Raw genomic sequence first — 12,838 nt, forward strand, 5'->3', positions numbered from 1 at the left:
TCGCCCATCATTCACCTGGTGCACAAATGCGAACTTTGGTCATCAAATTATGATAAATCGACTGCCTGTCAGATTGCACCAAGAAGACTTAGAAATCAAGGTGACTTAAAGAAATTTTAATTGATGAACTCTTAAGATATGTGAAGTTATCGTTTTTTTTTTTTCTTCCTAGCCTGTCCTCCCTGTCCTAATGGCAGGGAGACTGTTTCCTCTAGTGTGCGCTGGGGCAAATGGAGTCATTAATTACCCTCCATTACAGGGCCAGGACCACAAACCTGATCAATACAAGTGCATTTGTCATGCACACTAGTGACATAAACTTCCCACACACAAACCCACACATGCACATACAAACACACACAAGCCAATTACTGCACCGGCTAATGTGGCTTTGGCATTTTGACTGCAGCTATCAAATGTCATCGTCAGCAGAGCGTCTCTTTGCAAATCCAACACTATAAAAATGTGCTGCAAGGAGCCCTCTGTACTTACTGTTGTAATAGATTCACTCTAGCTGCCGAATAACTGTCTTAAAATGAATAACTAACTAGTGTGGTGCTTTTCTATCTCAGGTAGAAAACTGTGGAATTGTATCGCTTACATAATATTTCATAAGAATAAATTGCTGTGTATTTTGCACACTAAACATCTTCATCCTGCATGTAGATTTTAATCGAGCAACTGATGAAGCAGTGATCAAGACAACAGAACACCTTGGCTTGTCAAAGATGGAGTCTGCATTTTTCCCCCCATCAGTGCTTATGTAATAGCCTTCACCTGGAGCCAGATTGGCTGTGCGCTTTGAGCCTCCGGCCCTGAGTCGCATTCTCGTCTGGCCTGCTGCTGGAGTATTGATCTGTGAGTGTGAGCACTGGATTCGTTTTGACGTGAGCCAGTATTAGTGCTGAGGTAACGAGGGAGGCCACTTTATCAGAGCACAGGAGCGGCTCTGAAACACCGCGGGATGCATAACACCCACAGGGCATGACCTCTCAGTGAGAGAAAGACTGAGAAAGAGAAAGGAAAAGAGGACAAGAGATGATACTAGATGAGGATGAAATGTTTGGAATAAGAAAAATGCGGCAGAAGTAGATGGAAGGAGATGACTCAGAGGCATACATACTTACATAGATGGTTCAAATTTATCTTCCAAGGATACATAAAATGTGCACAATGTCCTCCTCACCACAATTAAGCCAAGACATATAAGATCTCCACATTTTATTTATGTATTTATTTATTTATTGCTGTAGTTTTGTAAGGAGACAATGATCTGTATGCTAATAGCTACCATTTTAGCATTATGTATCCATTTGTAAACAACAAATATACAAATAATGTATGAACTACAGTGTTTGAATGTTCTCTGTTATTGGTGGGCTTCCTCTGGGCACTGTGGTTTCCTCCCACAGTCCTAAAACATGTGGTCTAGGTTGACTGGCATTTCCAAATTACCTGTATTGTGTGACTGATGATGGGAGTGTGCCATGTGCCATCCAGAGTATACAAATGAATAAATGCAGGTTAGACTTTAACAATTTATTTTATACAATTTATGCCTTATGGTAACTTCTAAGTGTTTTTAGCTTCACAACAATATTTGGTCTTTTTCCATACACTGTAATCATAGAAGCCAGTCTGTTTAAGTTGCTAACTACTCAGTGTGGTATATGATAAGTGAGCAGTTACTCACTCACTCACTCATCTTCTATACCGCTCTATCCTGTATTCAGGGTCACGGGGACCTGGAGCCTATCCCAGGAGACACGAGGCATGGTACACCCTGGACAGGGTGCCTATCCATCGCAGGGCACATACACACACTAACACACTCATTCACACACTACGGGCAATTTGGGAACACCAATCAACCTAACCTACATGTCTTTGGACTGTGGGAGGCAACCGGAGTACCCGGAGGAAACCCACCAAGCACGGGGAGAACATGCAAACTCCATGCACACAGAGAAGGGAATCAAGCCTGCCCGGGATTCGAACCCTGACCCTGGAGGTGCAAGCCGAACGTCTACATCATTGTGCCGCCTATGAATATATATACTGTATATGAATAAATAAATAAACACAAATATCTGAATAGCTGTTAACATTTATTCCACTTCATTTACTGTTTTAGTATTTTTTTTGTTTATTCTAGTTGGATGAAAGTGTTTGAGTGTTCCTAATCTTATTTATACAGTTTTTTTACAAATATGTATGATTTATATTTTATATTTTTATAATTTAGCACAAAGAATGTTAACAATAATAAGCATCCTTTTAACACACTATTTAATCTTACACTACACACCTATAAAAGAGTATTGCTTCATTAACCCAGAAGAGGACAGGTATATTTTGTGTAACAATGTGTGTGTATGTTTGTGTGTGTGTGTGTCTCTGTTTTTAAAATGTCTATACAAATGTAAGATCAAAACCATGTTAAATCATACTCTAGTAACAAAACAGTGAATCCTATTCTGCTCTTATGCTTGTTATATTAAACCTCTTCATACTGGATTGGCAGAGCCATCGAGCTTCTGATAAAGCAGCGTGATTGCGCTCTTGAGACACATTTATTTGTCAGATATGAAGCCAAACTATAGCATATCTAAAAAAGAGCAGAGTTGCGTAGCACTTTATCAGAGTGTGTGAACCCTTGCTGGGCTGTGTGTAAGGGTGACTGGTATGATCTTTCATCTCCTTAATAGCCTAAGCGTATGAGGCAGCAGTACAGTAATTTCTGTGATATGAGGTACTAGTAGAGGGGTGGGGGGAGCAGTATGGATGTTAGATGTTAATTTGTGAGGTAATTACTTTTCTCAGTGGAATTGCAAATTCCCTTAAATGTCACTTCCATCTCGCTGTTCGGACATTCACAGGAGCGAAGACACCGAAAATCTCTCTCTCCCTCTCTATCACTCTCTCTCTCACTCCATCTCACTGCTTTTAATTTGCAGTAATCCAGTGGCAGTGGCAGATTAATAGCCGACACTGACACCTGTGTCCCTGTGGCCATCCCAGGCAGAACTGCGGTGTACATAAACACATGTCATGGTGCATTATCCCATCACTGCGTGGGTTAGAGGAGCTGGACTCGGAGCCTGCTGCTAAATTCAGCCCTACTGTAAGGACAGCAACAGCTGATGCCTCAGCTTGGCACTATGCCACAGAGCAGGGTAAAAACAAACTGACGCCACCACTAACACCATCTATTATGTTGTAGCTGACACCGCGACTCTTAACCTCCAGCAGGGTTTTCTCTGAGCACAGCTCAGTGTTTTTTTTTTCTTCTTCTTCTTTTCCCTTCTTGCTTATTTGTAAATGCTCTCTCTTTCTCTCTCTCTCTCTCTATCTCTCTCACACTACTCCTGATGTCCTCTTGTTATGAAATATGCTGGGAGAACTCTGACTCAACACTAAATGTGTTATGCGCCTATGAACCCATGGAAATGATACAACAAACTCAGACAAAAAAAAATTAGCAGGCTTTGAGTTGGAAGTTGAATACTGTCATATGTCTTGTCTTCTTTTATCTTATCTATATTTCTATAAATATATTGTAAATAAGCCTTCTCTTTCTCATACAGTTGTGTCCGTTTGTTAATCTAGTTGTAATTCATACCCATCCTTGTCGATGTACATAAAACATATAGAATATATGTCCCCCCAACCCCTCCGCCCCCCCAGAACTCATACTTTCTCTTCTCTATCCTCCCATTACTCTTTCCCCCCATTTCCTCAGCAGCGATACTTAAATCAAGAAAATAGGCTCCCATCAGGAGGGTCATTTCAGAAGGAGGAAAACCCCTGAAACAGTCAGTCATCTTCTAGCATGTGCGCTAGTCATCTTCTTCACGCACACACACACGAACTCACGCATACAGTACACGCACACACAGGAACACACACATATCTCTAGTCTCCGAGCTCCCATCATTTCTGTGGTTCAGCTATAATGTGGCGCTGTGCCCTTGCCGCTTGCCGTGCTCAACTGAGACAGAACAAATGGAAGAAGCCCATAGTGACTGATACTCTAAGCAGGCGAATGACCTCTTTCCCAGATCTCTGTACCATACGCCCGCTAAATGTATCTGTCGTATGTATCAGCTTCACACTGAGCGTGGTACTCTTCTTTGAGGTGATTTAGCAGCTACAGGCTACATACTGTAAGCTATTAACCCCTGTACACAGGAACATCGGACAGCACTAAAACCTTGCATAAATGGTAAAATCATGCAATAATTTGGCTATTAGTTTTATCGTGACCTGATATGGGTGTGTGAACCTGACATGCAGTATTACCATGGTGTAAACGTATCTACATTCATCTTTTATGGTTAGCCCTTAAGTACCAGTCCCTAATAATAATTAAAAAAAATTATAAACACATTAATAAATAAATAAATAAATTAATTAATTAATTAATTAAAAATAACACTAAGTGTGCATGTGTGCTGTTTTAATATGCAGAATATAATTTAGGGTCCTTGTGTTGAATAAATTTTTTAGATGGACTACTCTTGTCTTCATTGAGTTGGTTAGACATGCAATTACTGAAGAGCTTTTAATCACAGCAGAGTACAGTGGATCGAACATTAGCCAAGATCATGACCTCACACCCAAAACTCATATCATAATTTGTCTTCCTTAAACTTTAAGACCAACAAGGGCACAGCCAGAGTGCAGACAGACAAATGTTATGTGTTTTATTATTAAAAACAATTTTAATTAATCTTTTTTTTTTATTAAAATAACATTCAAGGCAAAGATACACCTGCTTCAAGATTTAAACCTACAAACAACAAAAATCCATAATACTTAATACTACTATGGTCCTTAAAGGGATTAAAGATTAACCTTCAGTACTGACTTTAGCAATTCAATTTGTCCTGCAAAATAAATCAATCCATTTGAAAAAGATTAAGAAAAAGACGTGAGACAGAAACATGTTTCATGTAAATATAGTTAATTTTGCAGTCATTTATCTAGATTGATGTTTTGCAGCAAAATTCAAGGGCTTTCAAAAAATCCTAAAGCAATACATAAAGCTTGGATCCTATAAAAATATGTACAATTGGAGAACTGCTAATTACAGTATATTAAGACAACTGAGCTGTTTTAAATGTTTCTTGTAAAAAAGAAAAAAAAAGAGAAATGAAAGAGAAAACATTTGTTTTTGCTATAATATGTGCTCCCACTGAAACATACATCAAGGCAGTGCAGCAAATTTTGTACAAATAGTAACCAAAATGTTCTGAGGTCAGTAAAAACAGTGAAAATCAGTAATAGAAAGATCCTCATAGTTATAATCTCTTCATCCAGCAGGAAATTATGAAACAAAAGAAAACCCATGTGCTTACCATCATCTCTTTTCCTCTTCTCTCCATTGGAGCGAGGGATGCCAAGAATACCATTGATAGAGTATGAGCCCACAGGATCACTGGATCCGCTCGATACTGGAGGGGAAGCTGTGCTAGGGACTATAAAGGGACAGAGGAGAAAAGCCATAAGCTGCGAACCATGATGCATAAGAACTCCTTATGGACAATTTATGGATATTCATAAACAAATTACCAATTATATAGACCTCTATCTCTATGTCTAGGAACCCACGGGACCAAAACTTATCACTCCCTATATTTCTAAAAGCAAACTGATTCCGTTATTGCAAGTCTAAAATCACCCTTGTAACGTCCTTAACTGCTTTAAATTTAGTAGTAAGCATTAATAAAATCACATATGCCAATGACAAAGTAGGATGATCTCACCTATAGTGTGTCCTGGTGTTGAGAGAGATGTTCCATCAGGAGAGGGGTGGTACTGTTGTTGAACTTTAGTGCGGATAATCCTGTAAAATGAAAATGATACAGGTCACAAAGCTTCAGTGCCTGTAGAAGCTATAACTGCATGTTTTTTTATTACACTGAAAGAGGTCTTTATATGAGATTGAATCAGAAAGTGCAGTTGAAATTCTTTGCAAGAAACAAAATAATACAGCAAAGCATATTCTTGGGAGGTTTTTGTCTTAAAGCAAGCTACTCTTACAAATAAAGTAAAAGAAAACCTTGGAAAGAACAATGCATTCTTTAAAGTACAAAAATAGACTTCTTAAATGGAATTACTTGAAAATGAAATTAAATTAAAAGAACAAATTTTGCAAATTAGCTAAGCCTTGTTGTCAAAAGTTGCAGCAATATGGCTAACAATACCTAATATGACAATGACTTTATAAGTAAAGATGTAACCATTAATATTCGTTGATTCTGGATATTGAAAGGATTTTAATCTTCTTGATGACATTACTTTAATCAGTCTGAAGCTGTCTGATTAAAAAATACTTAAGTGAATCACAGATATATAAAATAATAAAATAATACATACAGTAATTACAACAATTTAGCTTCATCATTTTTTGATGAGATATTACTGGAATAATTATTATACTGTAGCTTAAGGCAGTTGGATATAGTTAATTAAGAAAGAGAAAAACCTGCTTAGTTCTCCAGGACTAAAGATGTGTCTATTTTTTTACCAAATTAGAAAGTACAGAAAAGCTCAGGTGCACTTTTGCAGCTGCAAACAAAGCATGGGATCACATCAATTGTCCTTAATGATCAAATTCACGACTGTGACTTGGCACCTTTTCTCTCTCTTATATACACTCATTTCTGTCTTTTCTCCCCCCTTTTTCTCTCCGTATGGCTTCCTGGAGAAAACCCCAGAGCTGGTATGGATGAGGTTTTATTGATCCAAACACAGAAATAAAAAGTTCGGGATTAGCCACATGGGCAAACAGATGCAAATAGAAGGCTATAAATTACATGTGACAGGAAGGCAATAGTTGCTTAGTGCCTTTGCATCAGTTTACGCCAACATCTGATTTCTTTAATCTGATAGGCATTTTAGGAATCGAGGAGGCTGTCACATTCATTTGTAAACTTGAGTTTCATTTACCATAAATGCCACTGTGTAAGTCTTAGCTCAAATATGTAAAATATGGTTTAGAAAACTCAGTATGGAAAATTGTGTTTTCCCTTTGCTAGCTAAACAGAGATAAATGCATAATTAGTTTACATTCAGACATACATTTTTATTTGCTGCAATAGTAAGGATGAGGTTGAGTATAATTTTGTCATCTATAGGTATTACTACTTCTAAAAATTACTTTTGAATAAAAAAAATGTTTGGTCATTGTAACATTTGACTTGTAATTGTGCTGTTTAAAAGTCAGAAATGTATCCATTAAAATGACAGTTCTGCTATTGATATCATGATATTATGCATTTCTGTCACCTCAGACACTCCTGCCCTGAGGCCACAGCTTTAAAGAAACTGATTTAGCTTTACCAGTGATCACATATCAAAGATTATTTATTGTTTCTCTCTCTCTCTCTCTCTCTCTCTCTCTCTTACGCTTTCTCGCTCTCTCATAACAATAATTTGACCCCATCAATAGTGTGGTCTCCATAAATCTGTACACTTTATTCGGCTTCTTATTGAACAAGTAATTTGAAGGAAATTAATTAATGGCATTCCCATAGCTGAACATTCCCTGAAGAAATATTAAAATTGCCTTACACGGGAATCAATAATATTGAGTGCCATTGAGGGCTGTTTTGATATCTTGTGGTCAGTGTTGTGAGTGACTAGAAGAGCAGAAACCTCAGTGCAACAGGAACTTTGTGAAAGTTAATAATGCATGCCAGATAAAGGTGTTTAAAGCTGAACCATCCTCTCATTGTCAACAGCCCCAAGCTAAATCTTTCAAATGCATGAATATCCTTACATACAGACAATCTTACACTTACAATACAAAACAACTATTTTTTATAGAAATTGTTAATATATAATTAATTGTGTTCTGTATAACAGTGTTTTGAAAATAATCCCGTGTAGTACATCACATTTTTTGTGTTTTTTAGATTTATTGGTGGTGTCAGGCAGAGGGTTTTTACACCCTTCGTGTTCTTCTTCAGGTTGTACTTTGGACCCTTTCTGACCCTGAACCTTTAAAGAATTCCTCAAGGAGGCAACCAAGAAGTTTCATAAATTATCATAAAGGTAATGATCTTACCACAAGTCTTACTTTTATGTATTAATTTTACTCATAAGTAAAGACTCAGATATCCATTTCTAAATAGCCAGCACAGATTGATTTTAATTCATAAACGTCTAAAGAAGTGTGTTTAATTGTATTTAGGCAGGCTACATTTAGAATTTCTTATCCATTTGTGTCAAAAGCTGTTTTTAGGCAACCACAAGGCATGAAATGATTTTTCCCCCTTTTCTTGTCTGAGGCGTGTCTATTCTTTCGCATTCAGGCTCATTAAAATATAATGCCTAGGCTGGTTTTATGGAAGAGTGACTCTTAACCAAAGCTCACAGGCCTTTCTTTTCCTCTCCTGCCACTTTTACTCCAGTGTACTTTTGCTCTTTATCAATAACAACCGTCTCATTTTTACATCCGACTTCTGCAATGGAGCCTAATTCCAGATTTGATTATTTATTGCTTGGTTGAACATATTGTGTAAAGGTACACACATAATCTTCAACTCTTCTTTAGATTTCCTACAAAACGGTGTAGAGAATTTTTCTTTGATTTGCTTTTAATTTGCTTTGAATTGTTTTGCTTGTATTCATTCATTCATTCATTCATTAATAAATACATTTATTTATTAATTTCCGTTTTTTAAATCATTTACTTGTCACCAAATAATATTTTCCTTGAATATAATTTGGTTCCTTCGCATATATGAGTGTCAATGCTTATTCTGGAAGCTGTGTGTCGCGTAAATCTCGCGTAAGTATTCCTTGCATTTACTTTGTGATCGCTTTTTAAACATGCTTAGTGATGGTGGCGCTGTGGAAGCATCCTGAGTAACACGTTAAAACTGGTGCCATATTAGTTTGAAATGGTATTTAATATGGTAGTGTGCAGCTTGAGTCAAGCCAAGATTTAGCACGAATTACCTACCAAGGTGGAACTGAAGGGACTTGGTGTTCTCTCTTTAGATAAATATAGATGCGAAAATCGACCAAGTGTTATTTCACTTTCAAAAAATCGTAATAAGCCAGACCATCAGCTGAAACTAAATTGTGTAGGAATATGCCGAAAATTGAGCAGTTATAAAATTCTGCTCCCCTTGTCTCAAGAAATGACACACCTTCACTAAACCACTAAAAAAGCAGCTTCGTTGCTTTTTAAACGCCAAAATGTATCTGGTCTGCTTGCTGAAACAAACTGTCGTTCATCACAAACTTTGTCAACATCTGGTGTCACTCTAGAAAAATTGATCAGTCATTGAAGATCAGTCATGGAAATTTTTCTGTATACTGCGTGTCGTTTTTTAACTAAAGAATTATTAAATTATTTTTAAAAAAAGAGCACTGCGGTGTTTTACCACTATTTAATTTATGAATAATTAGCTAAGTAGTGGAAATACACATTTACATTAATATTTTCACAATGTCCTTCTAGCATTACCTTCACCTAGCTTTATTTTATTTTTTTTTAGGTTTAGAATAACTATCAACGTTATTTACGCGTCATCTAAACTTTATTTGGCATCTTGCTGGGTTTTCGCCCTGCCATAATCCGCCAGTCTGCCCTCTTGCTTGGTCTTTAATAATGAATGTGCGTGCTGCTGACCTGTTGATGGAGGAGACGCTGGGCACGGTGTCGTTGTCGCAGATGCCCTCCGCCAGCAGTCGGTCCCGGATCTCCCACGCGAACATCGTGGGATTGTGTCTCTTATAGTCCGCTATTTTATCCACAACTTTTGGAGTGGCCACTTTCGGTTTGGAGCCCCCGATCACTCCGGGCTTTATACTGCCAGTCTCATAGTACCTGCAGCACCCAGAAGGAATAATGGTACATGCAGACCTACAGCAATTCAGTACACAGTAGTATAATATAGACCACAACAAAAATTGATCACATGTGCAAACTTATACAGCCATCAACATATACGGCTAATGCATATTTTAATTAACACAATTAGAAATAGCATCATTATTATTCAAACGTGTTGGCCTCTTATTAGGTATTTATTAGAGTACTATTTATTAGAAAATAGCTTAAAATAAAACTACACATAAAGACAAATATAACAGTTTTTAAATAGATAGTTAATAATAGATTTGTATTATTTTCTTAAGAAATTGTAGGCATCTATGTTAAATAGATACATGCGTTATTATAATCCACTTTTTTGATCATTCAAAAATAAATTACCTAGAAATAAATCTGGGTACTGAATGTGGTTTACGAATGATTTTTATATGATAGATTATATAATTATGTATGAGATGTTCTGTTTATTTATTAGATATTAGTCAGGATCTTTCAAAGTGCAGCAGAACCTGTCTGCAAGTAAGTTTGTAGTATTAAATATCTGTCCAGCTACTTTGCTGGCAACCATGCACAAGGTGGACAATCCAAAAATGTACTTTATTTTAATGAATGTAAGTAGAGCAGAATCTCTCTCACATACACCCTCCACACGCACACCACACACACCCTCTCCTCTCACCTGCCCAGGATCTTGCTGACGCATCCGTGACTGACCCTCAATTGTCGCGATATGTCGCACGGTCTCACTCCCTGATGCGCGAGCTCCACGATTCTCTGCCGCACGACGTCCGGTAGCGGCCTGCCGTTCACGAACACGCCGCCCAGCTGGTTCACTCCGCCATGCCCTGTCATGCACGCACGCACAAAACGAATTTATCAGATTTTCCCTGTTGTTTGCAAAATGAATATAAAAGTATTTTAATAACGGAAGTAAACCAAACTTTATATTCATTATTCATTTTTTATTTTCAATTTAAGGCTTTAATTACAAAACAGAGGTAGCTTACAGAAGTAACTTCATGATTGCCGTTATTGTGAAATGCAGTGCTTTACACCAATCTGCTTTATTTTGTTTTATTTAAAATACATTTTTATTGTACAATTTTAAGTGCACGCTGCCACAGTCAGTTTGGAGCAAGTATATCATGTGTGTATTTGTAAACGCGTTGTAACAATAAAGCGTGCGTAATTTATGGGATTAAAGATTTGTTTAAAATAAACAACGGCAACAACAACAACAGCAAATGTTATTATTATTATTATTATTATTATTATTCCTCAGTTTATTATGCTATATTTGCAGCAAAATACTAATTAATGTATATGATTTACATTTTACAGTTTTGCGTACCTTTTTTTACACATGGAGGTACAAGGTACATGCTGTTTGTTTTATTATTACTTGATTCTTGTTGAATTTCATCCATTTTCACGTTGTTATTATATATATATTTTTTGTAGTCGAAGTAATCGCGCTTGTTCTTCTTCCCTGGGCTATTACATTACCTGCTTATTCATATTCCTTACTCCGTTATTATAAATAATTAAGAGTTCCTCCTGTTACACATCTCTAAAAAGAATGTCTTCATTATCTTTAAATTAATAATGTTGAATGATATGCGGCAGCCGCAGATCACTTTTTTGAAAGAGCTGAACAATTAGTTTCCGTGTAAATAACAATTATATTTTCTAATTTATTTATATTTTGAGTTTTATGCTTTTATGGGTTCTTAAATGCTAAATGAAAGTCAATGCATATTTTAAAGTGAATTATTTAGAAAACAGTAGAATGACGAGCACTGGATATTTTAAGAAATCAAACAATCGTTTAGAAAATAGCTTGAATTATTTGAATTATTAATACTGTATTGGTAGATAATCTGAATATATTATTATTATTATTATTATTATTATTATTATTATTGCTGTTATTGTTATTAACAAATAAACGGTTCAATTTTACGTCAATTTAATTTTGATGGCGAATATTTTATATGTAGAATTAAGACATTGATATGTTTTATATATTTATGAACAAAATGTCACTATTAGTTCGTATCTAACTTACGGTGCATGGCGGAGAAGGGGTCTGCTTTGCAGTGAATATCCATTGGATAGCAAAGAAAAGACAGGTAATCAACTGAAGTCGCCGTCTCGCTGTCCTTCTGGAGATCAAAACGATAAAAAAAAGAGAAAGAGGCGCAAAAAAGAGGTGTTTGTGTTTGCGGATAAGATGAGCGCGGATCCCTCGGCTTCCGACCTAAAAACTTTAGGGGGGGGAAGTTCCCTGTTGAGAAACTGTCCGCTCAGCAAAAAAGCAAAAGCGCGGATGATATGTCAGGTGTCAAGCATGACCCAAGCTTGCTGGGTAAACTGAGAACGATCACCAAACCGAAGCGGATGTTTATGATGCCTACAGAAGCAGGCGTGCTTGAAACAAGGAAACCGCAGACAGCACGGATGGTCCCATCGAGCCTGGTCGCGTCCTTAATCCCGAGTGGCCTCGGCTAGTTCGGATACAGAGAACAAGATGCGGAAAAGCGATACGCGGGTTTCCTTCGCTCAGCTTTTCACCACGGACTAGTGGATGCGGGGTGCGCGTGGGCTGGGATGCGTGGGCCGGGAGTGAAGCCCCGGGACGGTAGTGTCGGTGTCTAAGAGCTGCAGATCCCCTCTTTGCTTATATGGATGACTTCTCAGACAAAGGCAGCAGATTCCAACACTTTGTGATTCGCCAACGTAAAAAGCGAGAGGCTGAAATGAGGAGGGCCATCCGCCTGTCACTCCAAAAAAGGGGGAGGGAGATGCGCCATAAACATTCAGCTCTGCTCCAGCAAGAGTTTAGTGCGAATTTAGGAACACTTTACATTATGATTAAGTTATTTTTATTTTTATTTTTTTATTCATTTTGGTACAAAAATGAACAAAGCACTTTGTTATTTATGGTAATTATATTACAGCCTTTACTAAATAATGTACTGTTGA

The 12,838-nt window shown here is 37.2% G+C and overlaps 1 protein-coding gene across 1 annotated transcript in view; it reads right to left on the reverse strand.

The window, feature by feature from the left end:
* Positions 1 to 12,005, reverse strand: part of pax2b (paired box 2b) — a 21,977-nt gene extending 9,972 nt beyond the window's left edge. The window contains exons 1-5 of the mRNA XM_053511492.1: positions 11,922 to 12,005; positions 10,533 to 10,698; positions 9,650 to 9,847; positions 5,769 to 5,848; positions 5,361 to 5,480 (exon numbers count right to left, since the gene is read on the reverse strand). Coding sequence (XP_053367467.1) covers positions 5,361 to 5,480; positions 5,769 to 5,848; positions 9,650 to 9,847; positions 10,533 to 10,698; positions 11,922 to 11,964 — 607 coding nt within the window. The 5' untranslated portion in view covers positions 11,965 to 12,005. The remainder of the gene's footprint in view (positions 1 to 5,360; positions 5,481 to 5,768; positions 5,849 to 9,649; positions 9,848 to 10,532; positions 10,699 to 11,921) is intronic.
* Positions 12,006 to 12,838: the final 833 nt, after the last annotated feature.

Source organism: Clarias gariepinus, chromosome 14 (genome assembly GCF_024256425.1).
Source record: "Clarias gariepinus isolate MV-2021 ecotype Netherlands chromosome 14, CGAR_prim_01v2, whole genome shotgun sequence".
Taxonomy (NCBI): Eukaryota; Metazoa; Chordata; class Actinopteri; order Siluriformes; family Clariidae; genus Clarias; species Clarias gariepinus.